The sequence below is a fragment of the Hyla sarda genome, chromosome 6 (genome assembly GCF_029499605.1).
Source record: "Hyla sarda isolate aHylSar1 chromosome 6, aHylSar1.hap1, whole genome shotgun sequence".
NCBI classification, from domain to species: Eukaryota; Metazoa; Chordata; class Amphibia; order Anura; family Hylidae; genus Hyla; species Hyla sarda.
In genome coordinates, this window is record NC_079194.1 from 39,939,369 (window position 1) to 39,962,700 (window position 23,332).

The 23,332-nt window shown below is 45.0% G+C and overlaps 1 protein-coding gene across 3 annotated transcripts in view; it reads left to right on the forward strand.

Annotated features, from left to right (window-relative positions):
• KCNT2 (potassium sodium-activated channel subfamily T member 2) overlaps positions 1-23,332 on the forward strand; it is an 814,344-nt gene that overhangs the window by 788,239 nt on the left and 2,773 nt on the right. For all 3 annotated transcript variants that reach the window (XM_056523545.1, XM_056523546.1, XM_056523547.1), the window contains one exon: positions 8,286-8,370. In XM_056523545.1, the coding sequence (XP_056379520.1) occupies positions 8,286-8,370 (85 nt within the window). The remainder of the gene's footprint in view (positions 1-8,285; positions 8,371-23,332) is intronic.

A 23,332-nucleotide genomic window follows, 5' to 3' on the forward strand; every position in this document is an offset into this window, starting at 1 on the left:
GGACTCTAAGTTTTGCCGTGGCTTCCTTTCCCAATGTTCCCTGCATCTGGAGATGATGTCGGACCTGTTTCCCACTGAAAGGTCTAAGGTGGCTTTCGTAGTCAGTCTTCTGTCCGGAAAAGCCCTGTCATGGGCCACACCGCTCTGGGACCGCAATGACCCCGTCACTGCCTCTGTACACTCCTTCTTCTCGGAAATCCGAAGTGTCTTTGAGGAACCTGCCCGAGCCTCTTCTGCTGAGACTGCCCTGTTGAACCTGGTCCAGGGTAATTCTTCCGTTGGCGAGTATGCCGTACAATTCCGTACACTTGCTTCAGAATTGTCCTGGAATAATGAGGCCCTCTGCGCGACCTTCAAAAAAGGCCTATCCAGCAACATTAAAGATGTTCTGGCCGCACGAGAAATTCCTGCTAATCTACATGAACTTATTCACCTAGCCACTCGCATTGACATGCGTTTTTCTGAAAGGCGTCAGGAACTCCGCCAAGATATGGACTCTGTTCGCACGAGGCGTTTCGTCTCCTCGGCCCCTCTCTCCTCTGGTCCCCTGCAATCTGTTCCTGTGCCTCCCGCCGTGGAGGCTATGCAGGTCGACCGGTCTCGCCTGACACCTCAAGAGAGGACACGACGCCGTATGGAGAACCTCTGCCTGTACTGTGCTAGTACCGAACACTTCCTGAGGGATTGTCCTATCCGTCCTCCCCGCCTGGAAAGACGTACGCTGACTCCGCACAAAGGTGAGACAGTCCTTGACGTCTACTCTGCTTCTCCACGTCTTACTGTGCCGGTGCGGATGTCTGCTTCTGCCTTCTCCTTCTCTACAGTGGCCTTCTTGGACTCTGGTTCTGCAGGAAATTTTATTTTGGCCTCTCTCGTCAACAGGTTCAACATCCCAGTGACCAGTCTCGCCAGACCCCTCTACATCAATTGTGTAAATAATGAAAGATTGGACTGTACCATACGTTTCCGCACGGAGCCCCTTCTTATGAGCATCGGATCTCATCATGAGAGGATTGAACTTTTGGTCCTCCCCAATTGCACCTCGGAGATTCTCCTTGGACTTCCCTGGCTTCAACTTCATTCCCCAACCCTGGATTGGTCCACTGGGGAGATCAAGAGTTGGGGGTCCTCTTGTTCCAAGAACTGTCTAAAACCGGTTCCCAGTAACCCTTGCCGTAACTCTGTGGTTCCTCCAGTAACCGGTCTCCCTAAGGCCTATATGGACTTCGCGGATGTTTTCTGCAAAAAACAAGCTGAGACTCTACCTCCTCACAGGCCTTATGATTGCCCTATCGACCTCCTCCCGGGTACTACTCCACCCCGGGGCAGAATTTATCCTCTCTCTGCCCCAGAGACTCTTGCCATGTCCGAATACGTCCAGGAGAATCTAAAAAAGGGCTTTATCCGTAAATCCTCCTCTCCTGCCGGAGCCGGATTTTTCTTTGTCTCCAAAAAAGATGGCTCCCTACGTCCTTGCATTGACTACCGCGGTCTTAATAAAATCACGGTTAAGAACCGCTACCCCTTACCCCTCATCTCTGAACTCTTTGATCGCCTCCAAGGTGCCCACATCTTCACTAAATTGGACTTAAGAGGCGCCTACAACCTCATCCGCATCAGAGAGGGGGACGAGTGGAAAACGGCATTTAACACCAGAGATGGACACTTTGAGTATCTGGTCATGCCCTTTGGACTGTGCAATGCCCCTGCCGTCTTCCAAGACTTTGTCAATGAAATTTTTCGTGATCTATTATACTCCTGTGTTGTGGTATATCTGGACGATATCCTAATTTTTTCTGCCAATCTAGAAGAACACCGCCAGCATGTCCGTATGGTTCTTCAGAGACTTCGTGACAACCAACTCTATGCCAAAATTGAGAAATGTCTGTTTGAATGCCAATCTCTTCCTTTTCTAGGATATTTGGTCTCTGGCCAGGGACTACAGATGGATCCAGACAAACTCTCTGCCGTCTTAAATTGGCCACGCCCCTCCGGACTCCGTGCTATCCAACGCTTTTTGGGGTTCGCCAATTATTACAGGCAATTTATTCCACATTTTTCTACCATTGTGGCTCCTATCGTGGCTTTAACCAAGAAAAATGCTGATCCCAAGTCCTGGCCTCCTCAAGCAGAAGACTCCTTTAAACAACTCAAGTCTGCCTTTTCTTCGGCTCCCGTGCTCTCCAGACCTGACCCTTCCAAACCCTTCCTATTGGAGGTTGATGCCTCCTCAGTAGGAGCTGGAGCTGTTCTTCTACAAAAAAATCCTTCCGGGCATGCTGTCACTTGTGGTTTTTTCTCTAGGACCTTCTCTCCAGCGGAGAGGAACTACTCCATCGGGGATCGAGAGCTTCTAGCCATTAAATTAGCACTTGAGGAATGGAGGCATCTGCTGGAGGGATCAAGATTTCCTGTTATTATCTACACCGACCACAAGAACCTCTCCTACCTCCAGTCGGCCCAACGGCTGAATCCTCGCCAGGCCCGGTGGTCTCTGTTCTTTGCCCGATTTAATTTTGAGATTCACTTTCGTCCTGCCGATAAGAACATTAGAGCCGATGCTCTCTCTCGCTCCTCGGATGCCTCAGAAGTTGATCTCCCTCCGCAACACATCATTCCACCTGACTGCCTGATCTCCACTTCTCCTGCCTCCATCAGGCAGACTCCTCCAGGAAAGACCTTTGTTTCTCCACGCCAACGCCTCGGAATTCTCAAATGGGGTCACTCCTCCCATCTCGCAGGTCATGCGGGCATCAAGAAATCTGTGCAACTCATCTCCCGCTTCTATTGGTGGCCGACTCTGGAGATGGATGTTGGGGACTTTGTGCGAGCCTGCACTATCTGTGCCCGGGATAAGACTCCTCGCCAGAAGCCCGCTGGTTTTCTTCATCCTCTGCCTGTCCCCGAACAGCCTTGGTCTCTGATTGGTATGGATTTTATTACTGATTTACCCCCTTCCCGTGGCAACACCGTTATTTGGGTGGTCGTTGATCGATTCTCCAAAATGGCACATTTCATTCCTCTTCCTGGTCTTCCTTCTGCGCCTCAGTTGGCTAAACAATTTTTTGTACACATTTTTCGTCTTCACGGGTTGCCTACGCAGATTGTCTCGGATAGAGGGGTCCAATTCGTGTCTAAATTCTGGAGAGCTCTCTGTAAACAACTCAAGATTAAATTAAATTTTTCCTCTGCATATCATCCCCAGTCCAATGGACAAGTAGAAAGAATTAACCAGATCCTGGGTGATTATTTGCGACATTTTGTTTCCTCCCGCCAGGATGACTGGGCAGATCTCCTTCCATGGGCCGAATTCTCGTATAACTTCAGGGTCTCTGAATCTTCCTCCAAATCCCCATTTTTCGTGGTGTACGGCCGTCACCCTCTTCCCCCCCTCCCTACCCCCTTGCCCTCTGGTCTGCCCGCTGTGGATGAAATTTCTCGTGACCTTTCCATTATATGGAGAGAGACCCAAAATTCTCTCTTACAGGCTTCTTCACGCATGAAGAGGTTCGCGGATAAGAAAAGAAGAGCTCCCCCCGTTTTTTCCCCTGGAGACAAGGTATGGCTCTCCGCTAAATATGTCCGCTTCCGTGTCCCTAGCTACAAGTTGGGACCACGCTATCTTGGTCCTTTCAAAATTTTGTGTCAAATTAATCCTGTCTCTTATAAACTTCTTCTTCCTCCTTCTCTTCGTATCCCTAATGCCTTTCACGTCTCTCTTCTCAAACCACTCATCCTCAACCGTTTTTCTCCCAAATCTGTTCCTCCCACTCCTGTTTCCGGCTCCTCGGACGTCTTCTCGGTCAAGGAGATTTTGGCTGCCAAAAAGGTCAGAGGGAAAAATTTTTTTTTAGTAGACTGGGAGGGTTGTGGTCCTGAAGAGAGATCCTGGGAACCTGAGGACAACATCCTTGACAAAAGTCTGCTCCTCAGGTTCTCAGGCTCCAAGAAGAGGGGGAGACCCAAGGGGGGGGGTACTGTTACGCCGAGCGCTCCGGGTTCCCGCTCCTCCCCGGAGCGCTCGCTTCACCTCCTCCGCTGCAGCGCCCCGGTCACGTCCTCTGACCCGGGGCGCTGCGATCCTGCTGCTAGCCGGGATGCGATTCGCGATGCGGGTAGCGCCCGCTCGCGATGCGCACCCCGGCTCCCCTACCTGACTCGCTCCCCGTCTGTTCTGTCCCGGCGCGCGCGGCCCCGCTCCCTAGGGCGCGCGCGCGCCGGGTCTCTGCGATTTAAAGGGCCACTGCGCCGCTGATTGGCGCAGTGGTTCCAATTAGGGTTATCACCTGTGCACTCCCTATATTACCTCACTTCCCTTGCACTCCCTTGCCGGATCTTGTTGCCTTAGTGCCAGTGAAAGCGTTCCTTGTGTGTCCCTTGCCAGTGTTTCCAGACCTTCTGCCGTTGCCCCTGACTACGATCCTTGCTGCCTGCCCCGACCTTCTGCTACGTCCGACCTTGCTACTGCCTACTCCCTTGTACCGCGCCTATCTTCAGCAGCCAGAGAGGTGAGCCGTTGCTAGTGGATACGACCTGGTCACTACCGCCGCAGCAAGACCATCCCGCTTTGCGGCGGGCTCTGGTGAAAACCAGTAGTGGCTTAGAACCGGTCCACTAGCACGGTCCACGCCAATCCCTCTCTGGCACAGAGGGTCCACTACCTGCCAGCCGGCATCGTGACAGCAGAGATGTGGAGCAGCTCTATACAGCGCTCGCATCTCTGCCCACAGTGTCTGTTCCATGATGGGAGTAGTAGTACCACCTAAAAAATAAAGAATGAAAAGTGAAAAAGACACACACACTACAATTTTATTATTGTCGGCTATATTTTTAGTGCCCTGCCGCCCACATAAATTGATCCCTGTTTAAAAATTTATAAAAATGTTGTTATAAAAAAGATAAATTTCGTTAAATACAATGTTTTCCATCACTACTGTATTTTTTTTATAATTGGAGGGGGCGTATCAGCCGCCGCATCATGTGGAGACAAAACACTCCGTTCATGTGCACTGCCGGGGCCATGTACAGGAAATCTCACGGGGGTCCCAGCGGGTGGACTCTCTGCAATCCATAACTTATCCCCTATCTTTAGGATAGGTTATATACCACTACAGTATTCCCTTAAAATGCTGTTTCAAGGGTGTTTTGTGGCCCAAAACACAGGCATTGTGTGAACATGGCCTATGGAGGGAAAAAAACGGAATATAAACATTATACCTGCTGCATAAATAATAATAATAAAATAAAAAAATCCCCATTACATACATATACATCAGTGTTTTCCAATTCGGGTGCCCTCAGCTGTTGCAAAACTACAACTCCCAGCATGCTGGGAGTTGTAGTTTTGCAACAGCTGGAAGCACCCTGTTTGGGAAACACTGATATACACATATGTATGGTCCCAGTTGTTTCTAAAAATTCTAATATTTAGATTTTTCCACTTCATGATATCTGATGACTAAACCAAACTATGATGGGACTGAAAAATATACAAATGATGGTACTGCAGGGAAGTATTCTGTAGATTTGCTGACATTATTTTTATTGTTATTATTACTATAATCATCAGCATCATCATCATTATTATTATTATTATTATTATTGTTGTTATAATTGTTATTATGTAGTATGTAGTATATTGTTATTATGTAGTATGTAGTATGCAGAATGTCCACATGGAAAACACGGGTGGACATTTCCCAGATTTGAATTAGGGTATGTTCACACTGAGGAATTGGGGCGGAAATAAAGCAGAAATTTTTTGCCTCAAAATATTGTAAGGCTAGGTTCAGACTACAGAAAATTTCCGCCCGGGGATTCCGAGTTCAGCCTGCGCGACTGAATTAGTCGGCACTAGGACCGCACGGACACTGCAGTCTCCTATAGACTGCTATGTGTTCCGCTCGGATTTCCGCCTGAAGAAAGAGCAACCCCTTTCTTCAGATGGAAATTTTCTAGCGGATTTTCGAAGTGCATTTTCCGCTTCACAAATTCCGAAGTGTGAATTTGTGAACGGAAAACCATTCACTACACTAGACATTTTAGCAAGCGGAATTTCTGACGGAAATTTTACATCTGAATTTCTATCGGAGTTTTCGTAGTCTGAACCTAGCCTTACTTTTCCACAAGAACTCACAGAGATTTTGCGCGGAATTTTGTGTGGAATTGGCGGGGAATTCCGCGCGTAAATGCAGGTTTCATGTGGAGGAGGAGTATCAAGTATTTCTATTCATAATTTTTTTTTCATGCAGAAATTCTGCGCCAATTCCGCGTGGAAATGCTTCTGACTGAAAAAAAAAATAACATTGATCTCTATGGGAGAACGACGCTGATTCCGCCTGAAAGAAAGAATATGTTCTTTCTTCAAGCGGAACAGACTTCCTCGTCAGAATTCTGCTTGAGGAAATTCCTCAGTGTGAACTGAGGGGCAGAAATTCTGTACAACTCTATGGGGATTTCACTGCTTAATGATTTGGAAAGGAAAAAGCGAGCAGAATTACTCGTGGAAATTCCTCTCCAATTCCTCAGTGTGAACATACCCTAATCCGGCAGGTGCTAGGACTGCTCAGAAAAGGCCTCGTCTCCTAGATGACAATTCATTTCCAAGTGAAATCCGCAAAAAGAATAGACAAGCTGTGGAAATTCCACGGTGTAAACAGTGCAGCAGAATCCCATTGAAATTAATGAGAATCTGTGGCAGCGGAATGTCCATGCGAAAATTCTGGCAGAGTAGACATTCTACCATGGGAACATGGCCTAAGGTGAGGTCCACACTGCACTACCACCTCTTCTTATACATTTTTTCCTTTTCAGTGGGATGCTGATGTGTACAGTAACACAAGGCAGGAGATGACATTCATTTCATTGACTGAATGGAATCACCGCTCAGGCTGTACACTTTTTTCAGAGACTCGAGAGCGCGGTCTGCTCCGCTATTCAGTCCACTAAAAAAAAAAAGAACCACAAAGAACAGCTACCAAACTTTGCTTATCCTATTGGGAAGATTTTTCATCTTGGCCTAGTAAACTGGTTTTGCAGTATGGAATGACTTTTTTTGTGCACAACTGGCGTATGATAAGTCATTGACGTAGAATGGCAAAATTTGGAGCACTAACCCCTCTATCACAGCTGATAATTAAATGAAAGGTATCTCCTTAAATAAAATAAAAAATTGCAATGCGAAGAACATTTTCCATCATAGGTGGGCTGTTTACTAATTACCTGTTCGATAGTAATGGACATGCTTACCAAGGGTTTGTGCTTGTGTTGGTAAATGGCTCTGTCCTGTGTTCCCCCTTCATGCTACTGGCTTGTTTGTGCGAACTGGATATTTCCTGTTTCTGTGTCCTCCCTCCAACTATAATACCCATGATCCATGTTTCTAGGTGGGAGGTGACTTATCTTTCTCCCACACATCAACCTCCCCCATCCATTGCCGCACAGCTAGGATCCCTTCCATGCGTGCTGTGCTCGACACTAGAATTCCCTGCAATCCAGTGGAGAAGGAGCTTTCTCCTATCCAGCGGTGGCTCCACCTGTTGAAGCACAGATAGGCTCCCTTGTAACACCTGATTAGTAATTTAATGTCTCGGGCCAAACTGCAACCTGGAAAAAGCCAGAGACAACACAAATTTTGTATACTGTTAAAAATGAACATCTGGGGCAAAGATCACATAAACCTTTCTGATGCATGAGAGAGGCACTGCAGCCTAAATGTTGCATCGTTGTTCATTATGGGGGAATAAAATTCTGCCTTCTTTGAAACTGCTTGACTCAGAAATTCTATTGCAGAATAGATGAAAATCCGACCGTCGCCTATCAGGACCCATTATTCCTGGAATACATAATAAATTCTGTTTTGTTGTCATTGATCCATTATGTTAACATTGACACATTATGCTAAGTCTTGTTCTTTTTTTTAGGGAAAAAAATGTCTGCTCCTTTAAAGGGGTACTCCACTGGCCAGCGTTCGCAACATTTATTTCCGAACACTGTGTGCTGCGCCCCCTTGTGACATCACAACCCACCCCTCAATGCATGCCACACACCCTCCCGTAGACGTGAATTGAGGGGCAGGGCGTGATGTCATGATGGGGCGTGGCCGACCCCTGCAGCGCGTACATAGTGTTAGGAACTAAATGTTCTAAACGCTGGCCAGTGGAGTACCCCTTTAAGCCTATTTTTACAGTTTATCTTTTCTCTGTAACAGTATGATTTGTCCATGACACATAGTGAAATCGCAGAGTATATCCATGAATAATCTTGCCTTTTGTTTTGTTCTCTAGATGAAATGAATGATCAGCAGAACACCCTGTCCTACATCCTCATCAATCCTTCCCCGGACACCAGATTGGAGCTGAATGATGTTGTGTAAGTCAAGAAAGGAGAGAACGCACAGAGCTCATCCACTCCATTCTCCTTTTTTTCATGCAACCCTTCACTCAACGCCACCCAGCTTTCTGCACTATTTGTTACAGTGTTTCACAGTATCCAGAGTCACAGAAGAGGAAATATAGAAAACGGTTTATATACAGTATGTTACAAAGCTGGATATGGATCCTCTAACCCGTGTGGCTGATGACCGTATCAGGGAGCGGAGTCTAAGGTTCCGCTTGTCTTCACCAGAGCCCACCGCAAGGCAGGATGGGCTTGCTGCGGCAGGCGACACCCAGATCGCTACCTCCGACACGGCTTGACCACAAAGGTAGCTGGGCTAGGCGAGGTACCAAAGGATAAGGCAGTAGCCTAATCAAATGTAGCAGAAGGTCAAGGCAGGCTGCAAAGGTGCGGAGTCAAATAACGTAGCAGAAAGGTCTGGATACACGGGTATGGCAAACAGGCAATATGGAACACTTAATCTCAGGCTAGGGGCACTGAAGATCCGGCAGGGAAGTGGGGGAGGTGCAGGGACTTATAGAGTAGTGTCAGGTGTGAAACATAATTATGGGTGTACTGGCCCTTTAAATTTCAAAGCTCCAGCGCGCGCGCCCTAGGGGGTGGGGACGCACGTGCCGGAGCTGAGAAGCAGCAGAGGAGGCAGCAGGGGAACGTGGTAAGAGACCGGCTGGGATTCGCATGCGGATTTCCGCAATGCAAATCCCAGTCCCGCCGACGGCAGGGGAGAAGGGAACAATGTGCTCGCAACCGGTGCATGCGGCCGGAGAGCAAAGTGTTACACAGTGCATGGCTTATTAAAAGTCAGTGTTTTCCATGGGGCTTGTTAATTCTTGTTTCTCAGGGTATTGTAGTCATCATTGACATAGGCTCTAGAACAGTGTTTCCAAACAGGGTGCCTCCAGCTGTTGCACAACTATAACTCCCAGCATGCCCGGACAGCCTTTGGCTGTCCGGGCATGCTGGGAGTTGTAGTTGTGCAACAGCTGGAGGCACCCATGGTTGGGAAACACTGCCCTAGACATAAGCTCAATGACAAAAAATAACACATTGGCCCTCATTTACTAAGATTGGAGTGTAGTTTTCTTTGTGTGTGTGTGTGTGTGTGTGTTTTTTTTTCATAGTATTTACCCTACTTTTTGTTTAGTTTTTTACACATACTCTGAGCCTTCAGGTTTTCCAAAGCTCAAATCCACCACATTTTATGTAGAAACATTAGTAAATTTGTATTTTTTTTTAAATGTAGTTTTTTATTAAGACACTGGCCATGATTTACTAAGAGTGTTGTGTAGGTTTCTTTGTGGGTTTTAATTCCCTACAATTTTTTCCACTGTATTTACTAAGGTTTCCCTACATTTTCAACTTTTCCCTACATTTTTCTTTTTTTTTCCCCCAGTAAAATGGAGAGTTAGTCATTCCGGCGAACAACCCGACAAAACATGTCAGGTTTACAATAATAAATCAGGACCACTCTCCTTTTCCCCAATGGTCATGATCCTTTTTTGGGTTTTCTGAGTAAAGGGGAGAGTTAGTAGGGTTTCTAGGATTTTTTTGTAGGAAATTCTGGAGCACGAAACATGGAACACAGAAAAACCTACAAAATCTACTTGAAAACGCCTTAGTGAATGAGACCCATTATATTTAGAGTTGAACAACCCAAGTCCCTTAAACATGGATGCTATCCGAACTTAGGGGGAGGTTGCATCTTACTGAACTTTTGAACAGTGCCAGGTTAAGCTAGTGTCAGGGATGAGCTGTGCTCGCAGCTGACAGTTTCGGGGACAGCACAGTTAAGCAAAATATGAGTTAAAGGGGTGCTTCGGTGGGAATTTTTATTAACTTTTTTTCAAATTAACTGGTTCCTGAAAGTTATTCAGATTTGCTTGGGAATGACGAGTGTTGTAATTTAGCAAAAGGGAGCCTCCAGCTGTTGAGAAACTACAGCCCCCCTTATTTCCAGACAGCCCAAGGCTGTATAATAATGATTGGTGTTGTAGTTTAACAACAAGGAGACTCCAGCTGTTGCTAGAGGCTCCGTTTGGGAACACACTGCTTTATGGTCTTCGCCCACCTTGGTAACGTCTGTTGCTGCTTGGTTGGTATTTATATATTTTTGAGAAAAAAAAATATAGGTAGCCCCAAACATTTGTTTTTTTTTACAAATAAATAAATAAATAAATAAATAAGAAAACAGCCATATTTTAATTCTCAGCCAGATGCCAACTAAGTGGAAACAGCCTGACATTGCCAGGGTGGGCAAGGACCATTGTTATTGGCCCTACTTAGCCTAAATAACACCAGCCTGTTTCCACCTATGCCCAGGAGCGCCATTTTTATTGCGCTAGGCCTGCTAGTAACGGCTCTACCGGGTACACCTGTGGCAGTGGTTACCGAAGTAATAATTGGGGGTTAGTGCTAGCTGTTTTTGGGGCTAACGCTATGCCCTGGGTTAGTAATGAATCCCCTCTCTAAGATGGCTTTCACTACTAAGCCTGTAAAATTACTTTAAAGAAAACACGACACATGTTAAAAATTTATTACAAAAAAAACACTCCCCCACAAGCCCTCGTTAACCATGAATCAAAAAAACACTGCTCATGGACGTAGTCCTCGAAGCCGACATAGTCCTCTGCATACACGGATCTGAAATGAGAAGAAAAGAAAAACAGAAATAATAGGTTTGTACATTTGGCGCCCATAAAGCAGTGTATTCCCAAACAGGGAGCCTCTAACTTTTTCAAAATGACAACCACCATGATGGGAATTATTGTTTAGCAACAGTGTGCCTCAAGCTGTTACTAAGCAGGATTGTCCCCTTTGTTTTTGGCCTAGTAGAGAATAGGAGAGGATTTCCATATTAAAGGGGTACTCCCATGGAAAACTATTTTTATTTATTTTTTTATCAACTGGTGCCAGAAAGTTAATGACCACAGTGTCATGACCACAGTGCTCTCTGCTGACCTCTGCTGTCCATTTTAGGAACTGCCCAGAGCAGCATATGTTTGCTGTGGGGATTTTCTCCTGCTCTGGACAGTTCCTAAAATGGACAACAGAGGTCAGCAGAGAGCACTGTGGTCATGACATCAGAGGAAATGTATTTCTTTTTTGGATTTCTCTTTAGTATACAGCCCCTAAAAAGTACTGGAAGGATTAAGATTTTTTAATCGAAGAGATTTACAAATCTGTTTAACTTTCTGGCACCAGTTGATTTAAAAAAAAAAAAAAAAGTTTTCCACCGGAGTACCCCTTTAAAGGGGTACTCCACTGGCCAGCATTCAGAAGTAAATGCTCCAACGCTGTTTTTGTGCTTCGGGGGTTGGCCACGCCCCTTGTAAAAACTATGGCTATGCCCCCTCAATGCAAGTCTATGAGAGGGGGCGTGATCATCACGCCCCCTCTCATAGACTTGCATTGAGGGGGCATGGTTGAGGTTTTTACGAGGGGCGTGGCCGACCCCCGCAGCGCGAAAACAGTGTTGGAACATTTACTTCTGAATGCTGGCCAGTGGAGTACCCCTTTAATTCTGTTCCATCCTATAAAACTTTGCTAGAGCTCCATAATTTTGGTCCAGACTCTGCCAGTACACCTGGAATAGTAATTTCCGGTAGAATTTATAGGATGTTGCTCCGCTCTTCATCGTACCCTTATTTAATAAAGAAAAATCGACTTAATGCAGCGAGCAATATTCCTCTCTGCATGCTCCACTAGCAGGTTTAAAAGCATCGCAGATGGATGTTAACCTGTTTGTTATTTTTCTAAGTAAGCGGGTGGCGGGGGTCATCATTTACCACTAATTCAGACTACGCTGACAGTCATTTCCAAGAGTTTTCTCAGGACCGAGTTAGCAAAGCCAAGTATTTAAACACTTCTACAAAGTGCAGTTCTCCAGCGGCTGTTAAAAAAGCACTTATTCAGCATGGCTGAGCATCTCAAGCCAGAGTGAATTAAAGGCCATTAAAATGGAAAGTGGAGAGCGGGGTCGGCTCCTAACTATGTGACACCTTAATATTTTTAATAGCTGTTTCGCAAATTGCAATATGCTTATATTCTTCATGTTTGATAGTCCAGTGGTTATAGGAAAACTATTTCTGCAGTGCTGACATCGAGCACCTTATTTAGAATGATATTTAGAACTAACCATTTCCTGCACAATTTTTATGACATAGAGGAAAGAAGGTAATTTGTGTTTTTCTCAATTTCTGTCAATTTCCCTTTTTAGAATAGGTTCCTGTATTTCTGTGCAGCATTTTAGGTAACGCATATGAAGTATTAAAGGGGTTCTCCACCATAAGGTGATTTTAGTATGTACCTGACAGACAGTAATGGACATGCTTAAGAAGGATCTGTGCTTGTCTTGGGGCTAAATGGCTATGTTGTGAGATTACCATAACACTTTTTGATAACTTGTATTTCCTGTTTGACTTTTCTTTTTTTTACTACAAATCCCACAATTCCATTTTCCTCCCTCCCACACATCAATCACCCCACCCATTGGAACATAAATTAGCTGCATCCATTCAAATCAGTGTCGCTTTCAATCAGGGTGCCTGCAGCTGTTGCAGATTGATCTCTCTCCCACCAAGTGATCCCTCCACCCATTGAAACATAAATGAGCTGCCTCCATACAAAAGACCTGTGGTTTTCAATCAGGGTGCCTACAGATGATGAATTTGTTGCAGATTGATCTCTTTCCCACCAAGCGATCCCTCCAACCATTGAAGCAGACAGGCTCCCTGTCATCAGCTGACTAGAGATCAGGTCTCGGCCACATTGCAACCTGGGAAAAATCTGAGACAACTGTCATTTTGTATGCTGTTAAAAATAAATAGTGGGGTGAAAATCACAGAAGAATTGTGAGAAAACCATCACACACAGGTACAGACACTGTATTATGAACTACACTAACTTTACAGCCCCTGTAGCATAGTCAAATAATAAAAATCCTGGAATACCCCTTTAACCTTGCTCTGATTTCTAGAAAAGTCACACATTTTTGCACAAGGCCTCATTTGCATAACAATATGTGACTTTTTTCCCCTTTTTTACACCAGGCACGTCTGTTTTAAAGGGGTAATCCGCTGCTCAGAATTTGGAACAAGCTGTTCCGAATGCTGGAGCCTATGTGGGAGATTGTGACATCATAGCCCCACCACCTCATGATGGAAAGTCCCGCCCCCTCAATGCAAGTCTATGGAAGGGGGCGTGGCGACTGCCAGCATGAGTGGGTGGGATTATGAAGTCACAAGCTCCCGGCACCAGCTTCAGCATTCGGAACAGTTTGTTCTAAACGCTAAGCAGCAGAGTACCCCTTTAAAAAGTGGGCATGGGCTGGTGTGAAAATGGCATAGCCACGTCAAATTTGCCGCAATACTGCTGACAAGCTGCTGATCTCACAGTGGACACCTGCTTCAGCTCGAAGCTGATAAAGATTCCAAAGCCTGCCATGTGGGAAAGGTGCAATAACGCCTGATTCATGAAAGGGTTGGAATTTTTTATTTTTTTAAATCAACTGGTGCCATAAATTTATACAGTACATATGTAAATTAATTCTCTGTAATAATTCTAATCCTTCCAGTGCTTATCAGCTGCTGTACGCTCCTCAGAAAGTTCTTTTTAGACTGACCAAGGTGCTCTCTGCTGCCACCTCTGTCCATGTCAGGAACTGTCCAGAGTAGAATCAAATGCCCATAACCAACCTCTCCTGCTCTGAACAGTTCCTGACAGGGACAGAGGTGTCAGCAGAGAGCACTGTGGTCAGACTGGAAAGAACTACTCAATTTCCTCTGAAGTAAAGTTGAGCGAACTTACAGTAAATTGGCTCGTAGGGAACCTCACGGCTCGGCCATTGATTACTTTAGTCTGCATAAATTAGTTCAGCTTTACAAGTGCTCTGGTTGCCTGGAAAAGGTGGATACAGTCCTAGGAGACCTAAGACGGTCATCCCGGACTTTTTCAGGCAACCAGAGCCCTTAGAAAACGTATCTAATTTGTGCAGACTAAAGTAATCAACAGCCGAGCCGCGAAGTTTGCTACAAGCCAATTTACTGTAAGTTCGCTCAACTCTACTGAAGCATACAGCAGCTGATAAGTACTGGAAGGATTAATATTTTGAATAGAAGTAATTTAGCGAGTAAGTCGCAAACAAAGCGAACCGCCATTGACTTCAATGGGCAGGCGAATTTTAAAATCCACAGGGACTCTTTCTGGCCACAATAGTGATTTAAAAGTTGTTTCAAGGGGACTAATACCTGGACTGTGGCGTGCTGGAAGGGGATACATGGCAAAACTCCCATGGAAAATTACATAGTTGATGCCGAGTCTGGTTTTAATCCATAAAGGGCATAAATCACCTATTATTCCTAAATTCTTTGGAATAACTTGCTTTTGCCCCCTTTAGGCAGCACATAGAGCCCTTTCTTTAGGCATCACATAGTTAGATCCCCCTTTAGGCAGCACATATATTACCCCATATTAGGCAGCACATAGTTAGAGCCCCCCTTTAGGCAGCACATAGGTAGAGCCTCCCTTTATGCATCACATAGAGCCCCCTTTAGGCAGCACATAGTTAGATCCCCCCTTTAGGCATCACATAGTTGGATCTCCCCTTTAGGCAGCACATAGTTAGAGCCCCCCTTTAGGCAGCACATAGAGCCCCCCTTTAGTCAGCACATAGATTCCCCCATTTTAGGCAGCACATAGTTAGAGCCCCCCTTTGGGCAGCACATAGGTAGAGCCCCTTTAGGCAGCACATAGTTAGATCCCCCCTTTAGGCATCACATAGTTAGATCCCCCCTTTAGGCAGCACATAGATTCCCCGATGTTAGGCAGCACATAGTTTGAGCCCCCTTTAGGCAGCACATATTTAGATCCCCCCCTTTAGGCAGCACATAGATTCCCCCATATTAGGCAGCACATAGTTAGAGCCCCCCTTTAGGCAGCACATAGTGGGATTTGAACCCAAGGCCCCAGCGCTGCAAGTCAGCAGTTAGTTGCTAAAAGGAACTTAAGTTTTACACTGGAGTACCCCTTTTAACCAGCGGTTCCCTCCCAACCAGGGTGCCCCCAGCTGTTGCAAGACACAGACTGATATTTGAGCCCTAAAAAGGTCTTTTTGGGTGCTGTCCTTAAAGCAGATGTTAGACTAGTGCTTTAGGGGTAAAGTGGACCCTGAATACACCACCTAGCAGCAACATAGCTATCGCTTTCCCTATTACAGCAGGAGCAGCTTCTCTGTCCCTCCACTTCCTAAGCCTGCAGCATTCTGAATGAAGGTAAAATGGCATCCGTGCAGGAGGTAGGAGGGTCTGGAAGGGAGGGACTGATGCTGATTGGCTGTAATGTGTCTGCTGACTCTGACTCACAGGGTCAAAGTTTACCGCAATGTTAAAGTATAGGGGGCGAATCAAACTTCACATATGTTCGCCCGGCGGTGCGAACGTGAACATGCTAAGTTCGCCGGCGAACAATTTGCGACATCTCTATTCCCCACAGGAGTACTCCTTTAAAAGCCCAAAGTCTTGTAATGAATAAACTGAATGCTACAGCTGCCGGAAATTAACTGAAGACGCATGAAACACCAATCAATCGCAAAATGTTCACCTCTTTTTTTCTTTTTTTCTTATTAATTTACAAAAATGCAGACAAAAAAAATGTGGGCTTTGCATTGTTCACTTATTCTGGGATTTTTACATCCTTTTTTATTTAAAAGTTAAAGAAAAAGTTGGACACAGGAACAGAAAAAACTGCCAGAGGGAAAAAAAATGGAATTTTTATAGGAGAAATGCCAAAACAAATGCCAGATAAAAAACGCAAAAATGCAGGAAAAAAGTAATGACAGTTTTTCCAGCATGTTTTTTTTTTTTTTTTTCGATTTTTTATTGGCCAAATAAATCTCAGAGTTAAGATCCTGACATACAGATATGTTCACTTAGTTAAAAGGGGTACTAGCAACTGGGACATTTATGGCCTATCCATACTACACTGCCATATGGAATCTTGTACTGCTATGCTGTTTCTGACTCCCATTAAAATCAATGACAGTTATACGAATGACATAATTCAGCCTTTTTAGCTGATTTTGACTTCCTGATCACTTAAAGTGTACCTGCCATCAGATTTTACCGTATAGGATGTGTGACAACGGGTTATGTATAGTAAAATCTTCTTCCTCACCATCCCCGGTGGATGTTCCTGCCCTCAGGGATGGTAAGGATATGAAGTAAGTAAGTCTCCGCCGCCAGCCTTTTAAGTAATCGACTGGGCAGGGAGCTATACTTACCTAGTTCTATCTTCTCTGGCTGTAAATGCACCTCAGAGCGTGATTGACAGCCTTAGTCACCTCTCTGCTCCCTAAGCAAATGGAGCAGAGCATTGGTGTGGGCCATGATTGGACAGACTGTCAATCACGCTGAGGGGCTTGACATCCATCCTGTTAAGGGTCCAGTCAGCTCTTTTTTTTGCACCAAACGGCCCGATAAACGGGTTTGAGCAGAACAGACTCCACCGGGTACTCACCAATATATTACATAGTTAGTACGGTCGAAAAAAGACATATGTCCATCAAGTTCAACCAGGGAATCAAGGGGTAGGGGTGTGGCGCGATATTGGGGAAGGGATGAGATTTTATATTTCTTCATAAGCATTAATGTTATTTTGTTCCAGGAATGTATCTAATCCTGTTTTAAAGCTGTTAATTGTTCCAGCTGTGACCAGTTCCTGAGGTAGACCGTTCCATAAATTCACAGTCCTCACGGTAAAGAAGGCGTGTCGCCCCTTTAGACTAAACAGACTAAACCTTTTCTTCTCCAGACGGAGGGAGTGCCCCCTCGTCCTTTGGGGGGGTTTAACCTGGAACAGTTTTTCTCCATATTTTTTGTATGGGCCATTAATATACTTATATACGTTTATCATATCCCCCCTTAAACGTCTCTTCTCAAGACTAAACAATTGTAACTCCTTTAATCGCTCCTCATAGGTAAGATGTTCCATGCCCCATATTAGTTTAGTCGCGCGTCTCTGCACCCTTTCCAACTCCGCAGTGTCCCTTTTATGGACAGGTGCCCAAAACTGAACAGCATATTCCAGGTGAGGCCGTACCAATGCTTTATAAAGGGGGAGTATTATGTCCCTGTCCCTAGAGTCCATGCCTCTTTTTATACATGACAATATCCTGCCGGCTTTGGAAGCAGCAGCCTGACATTGCATGCTATTCTGTAGTCTGTGATCTACAAGTACACCCAGATCCTTCTCCACCAGTGACTCTGACAGTTTAATCCCCCCTAAGACATACGACGCATGCAGGTTATTAGTACCCAGATGCATAACTTTACATTTATCCACATTGAACCTCATTTGCCAAGTGGATGCCCAGACACTTAGTCTATCCAAGTCATCTTGTAACTTATGCACATCCTCTATAGACTGTACTGTGCTACAAAGCTTGGTGTCATCTGCAAAGATAGAAACAGAGCTGTTAATACCATCCTCTATATCATTGATAAATAAATTAAACAACAGCGGGCCCAGTACTGAACCTTGGGGTACACCACTAATAACCGGGGACCAATCAGAGTACGAATCATTGACCACCACTCTCTGGGTACGATCCATGAGCCAGTGTTCAATCCAGTTACAAACTAAAATTTCCAAACCCAAAGACCTTAACTTACCTGTCAGACGTCTATGAGGGACAGTATCAAATGCTTTAGCAAAATCCAGAAACACTGTATCCACAGCCATTCCTCTGTCAAGGCTTCTACTCACCTCTTCATAAAAGCAAATTAGATTGGTTTGACAACTTCTATCCTTAGTAAACCCATGCTGGCTATCACTTATAATACAATTATCCCCTATGTATTCCTGTATGTAATCTCTTATAAGTCCTTCAAACAATTTACCCACAATGCACGTTAAACTTACCGGTCTATAGTTTCCTGGGGAAGACCTAGAGCCCTTTTTGAAGATTGGCACCACATTCGCCTTGCGCCAGTCCCTTGGCACAATACCAGACACCAGAGAATCTCTAAATATCATGAACAGGGGTACAGATATTACTGAACTTACCTCTCTAAGAACTCTTGGGTGTAGTCCATCCGGTCCTGGGGATTTGCTTACATTTATATCACTTAACTTACCTTGTACCATCTCTACATTAAGCCAGTTCAGTACATTACATGATGTGTTACCAGCACTGACCTGGCCAATGTCAGCTCCTTCTTCCATAGTGTATACAGAACTAAAGAACCCATTCAGTAGCTCCGCCTTCTCTTGATCGCCTGTGACAACCTCCCCATTATCATTATTAAGGGGTCATACATGCTCTGTCCTTGGTTTTTTTGCATTTATATATCTAAAAAAATATTTAGGTTTAGTTTTGCTTTCTTTGGCCACCTGTCTCTCATTTTGAATTTTTGCTGTTTTTATTACATTTTTACAGATGTTATTAAGCTCCTTGTACTGTTTAAATGTTATAGCTGACCCATCAGATTTGTATTTTTTGAAGGCTATTTTTTTATTGTTTATTGCTCTTTTAACATCATGTGTCAGCCATGTAGGATTTAGTTTTAATCGTTTATATTTGTTCCCCTTTGGTATATATTTAGCTGTATAGTTATTTAGAGTTGATTTAAAGATGTCCCATTTACCTTCTGTATCAGTATTTGACAACACCTCCCCCCAGTCTATGTCCTGTAGTGCAGCCCTCAGCCCAGGGAAATTTGCCTTTTTAAAGTTATATGTTTTTGCCTTCCCCGCCTGTCTTTGTTTTCTACATTTTAAGTCAAAAGTAACTATATTGTGGTCGCTATTACCAAGGTTTTCCCGCACAGTTACATTACCAACCAGCTCTGCGTTGTTGGAAATGATCAGATCCAACAAGGCATCACTTCTTGTTGGGTCCTCCACAAACTGGCCCATAAAATTATGCTGCAATAAATTTAGGAATTGTCGCCCCTTTGTAGTTTTAGCCAACCCCGGACCCCAATCTATATCTGGATAGTTAAAATCTCCCATTATTACGACTGTACCTGCCCGGGCGGCCCTCTCAATTTGTTTATGAAGCCGACCTTCTATCTCTTCAGTGATATTAGGGGGTCTGTAGATTACACCAAATACTATTTTTTCAGTATTTCCCTCCTTTTGTAATTCTACCCACAATGATTCCACATCCTCAGAATCATCACACACTATGGCATCGTTCACACTGACTTTCATACCACTTCTTACATACAGACAGACTCCACCACCTTTTCTGTTCATTCTATCCTTGCGAAACAATGTAAACCCCTGCAGATTGACAGCCCAGTCATGCGAGGAGTCCAGCCATGTCTCAGTGACCCCAACTATATCAATATGTTCCTCCAGTATCAAGGCCTCAAGCTCCCCCATTTTATTTGCTAGGCTTCTGGCATTTGTGAACATACACCTTACATTTCCATCCTTTATGTTATTGGGGTTAATGGGATTCAAGGGTGTAAGTTTTATTTTCCTATGAAGCTTATTCCTATTAACTATTCTAACCCCTCCCTCTGCTCCACCCCCAGGTACATTTATAATTCCCACCTCTCTATCTACACTATCTTCCCCCTCTTTGCTGTAGGTTCCCTCCCCCCAAGTCCCTAGTTTAAACACTCCTCCACCCTTCTAGCCATCTTCTCCCCAAGCAAAGCTGCACCCTCCCCATTGAGGTGCAGCCCGTCCCTACGGTAGAGCCGGTAACCGACAGCAAAGTCAGCCCAGTTCTCCATGAACCCAAACCCTTCCTTCTTACACCAGCATCTGAGCCACTTGTTTACCTCCCTGATCTCCCGCTGCCTCTCTGGTGCGGCTCGTGGTACTGGTAGTATTTCAGAAAAGACTACCTTGGAGGTCCTTGCCTTAAGCTTGCGGCCTAAGTCCCTGAAATCATTTTTAAGGACACTCCACCTACCTCTTACTTTGTCATTGGTGCCAATATGTACCATGACTGCTGGGTCCTCTCCAGCCCCGCCCAACAACCTGTCAACCCGATCCGCGATGTGCCGAACTCGTGCGCCAGGCAGACAACACACTGTTCGGCGATCCCGGTCTTTGTGACAGATTGCCCTGTCTGTCCCCCTAATAATTGAGTCCCCCACCACTAGTACCTGTCTGGCCTGCCCTGTACTCCTCCCTCCCTCCTTACTGGAGCAGACACCCCCCTGGCGGTCAGAGGCGGTATCCTGCTGCAGTTCTGCTAGCTCTGTAATGGCATCCCCCTCATCTGCCAAGCGGGCAAACTTGTTGGGGTGTGCCAGTTCAGGACTAGCCTCCCTGACACTTTTTCCCCTACCCCTCTTTCTAACTGTAACCCAGCTAACTGCCTGACTGTCCTGCAACTCCGTCCCACTGTCCTCCCCCACCTCTATTCCCGAGAGTGCCTGCTCAGTGAGCAGGAGACTCCTCTCCATGTTGTTAATGCTTCTCATTGTTGCCAGTCGCCCCTCTAGATGCAGGATCTGGGCTTCCAAACGGACAACTAGCACACATCTCGCACAACAATATGCACCCTCAAACTGTTGTTCAAGGATTGCATACATTGAACAGGATGTACATTGGACTGCATTTTACAACATGGAGGCCATCTAGTTATGGGGATTTCACAAATGTATAGGAAAAAACAGACAGTCAAAATAACACTTAAAATTTTTTGTAGACCTTGTGGGTTCAAAAATTAACACTCACAGCGATCTCAACCTCCTGCTTTCAAACTCCAGTTTTTGAAACTCCTCTTTCACGCCCCCTCTTACACAACAACACTCAGAAAGAGCAAGCTCTCAATAAGAGTCCCAAGCTAAGATTTATACACCTGTGCCCAATCTACTCCTCCTCCCCCTAGAGGTGGAACAGAGAAAAAAAAAAAAAAAAAAAAAATGAAAGGGTGTTTAAACTCTAACAGTTATCCCACTATGTGCAAAAGAGAAAAACTTACCCAAAATATGAATGTGGGCTATAGGCAGTCACACCCACTCCACAGATTCACTCCGCACAACAGATAATCACAGTTTTTGAAACTCCTCTTTCACGCCCCCTCTTACACAGCAACGCTGTGTCAACGCTTCATATATGGTAAAATCTTCTTTCTCATAATGCCGGGAGATGTTTCTACCATGATTTTAAAGGTATCCCACTGGCATGTAAATAATCCCCTCTGCGGGAGCCATCCTCTTCACTATGTTCATTCCCTTTTTTTTTTTTGCATAAAAATTTGCATGTGAAATTTTTTTTTTTAAAAACAGTCCCACGTGATATAGATCCATTTGATAGACCCCTATTCGCATAAAAATTTGCATGTGAAAAAAAATATGAATATTCGTCATTACGAATATATAAAACTATATTCTAAATATTCGCGAAATCATAAAGTGCCGATATTCACGATAAAAATTAGCATTATGAATATTCGTGCTCAACACTATTATGCATGATTGACAGCTCTTTTATCAGACGAAGCAGAGCTATGACATCGACCGTGCCCACTCTGTCAATCATGCAGAGGGGGCGTGATTACAGGTGCAGCAAACAGGACTAGCACAGGATGGCTCCTGCTCAGGGGACTATTCACAGGCCGGTGGGGAAAACCTTTCAAACTGCATATCCTCACTATCTCTGCCGGCAGGAACGTCTTTTGGGCATGGTAAGGAAAAAGATATTACCATATACAACGCGTTGCCATGTGTTACGTATGGTAAAATCTTATGACAGGTTCCTTTTAAAAAGGCCTTTGAAGGCGCTCAATACAGCTAGAGTCATGGCTCCCGGCCACTGTAGGGATGCTCTGCTGGACATCAGCCTGGATTGACTGACAGCAGTCTGGACTGTGACTGAGCCTCCACGTCCATATCAGCACTTGACTTGGCAGTGCAGCCGGTTTGTAATTTAATTTGTCGAGCACCACTTACCTTGCATCTAATTTGAGCTGTATTGTAATCTGGACATCTCACACACTGATAAATACCTTATACTCAACACGTTATACTAAGATCCTATGCAAATTGCGTTACTGACATAGGGGCCATCTATGTGTGCTCGGTTCCCTTTTGTTGTACATCCCCTGATAATGTCACCCATCCCAGTGACAGAAACACGTAGGGAGCTATCTTGATTAGTATTAGGGACTGCCCCTTTGAGCATAACTACAATGATGGACATGCTCAAGGATAGTTCATTCACCATATATTAAAGGGGTACTCCACTGCCCCAGCGTCCAGAACGTTTTGTTCCGAACGCTGGGTGCGGGCTGCAGGGGTCGTGACGTCACGGCCACGCCCATTGTGATGTCACACAATGCCCCCCTCAGTGCAAGTCTATGGGAGGGGGCGTGGCGAATGCCACGCCCCCTCCCATAGACTTGCACTGAGGGGGCGTTGCGTGACATCACGAGCGGCGTTGACGTGACATCACGACCCCCGCAGCCCTCACCCAGCATTCGGAACAAAACGTTCTGGACACTGGGGCAGTGCAGTACCCCTTTAAACATTCTTAGGCGTATTAGACACATCAAGTAAGAATTCCTAAGGCAGTAGTCTATTTTTTAGGTCCAGGTGACTATCACACTATCATTAACCATTTGATGTATTTTTAAGAATAGTGATGTTTTAGGAGGCACTTTACCTTTGCACAGTATATGTTTGTGTAGACCTCTTTTCTTTTGAGTGTGCTGGGAAAGCACACCTAGTGGGGTCTTGGCAGAACCATTACAAACCTGCTACATCTTGGCCTCTGAAAAATGAAAGATTAAATTTGACCTGATCTGATCGGACAACTAACTGCCCCCCATGTTCCTCTACACAAGTTCTGATAAATCTCCCCCTACGTGTTTCTTTGGTTCAGTCCCCAGTACAGAGTATTAATCATAGGATAACAGCTGACTTTTTCCTCTATACCTGACTTGACGTATTTTTGTGCTCTGAAAAGCAAATCA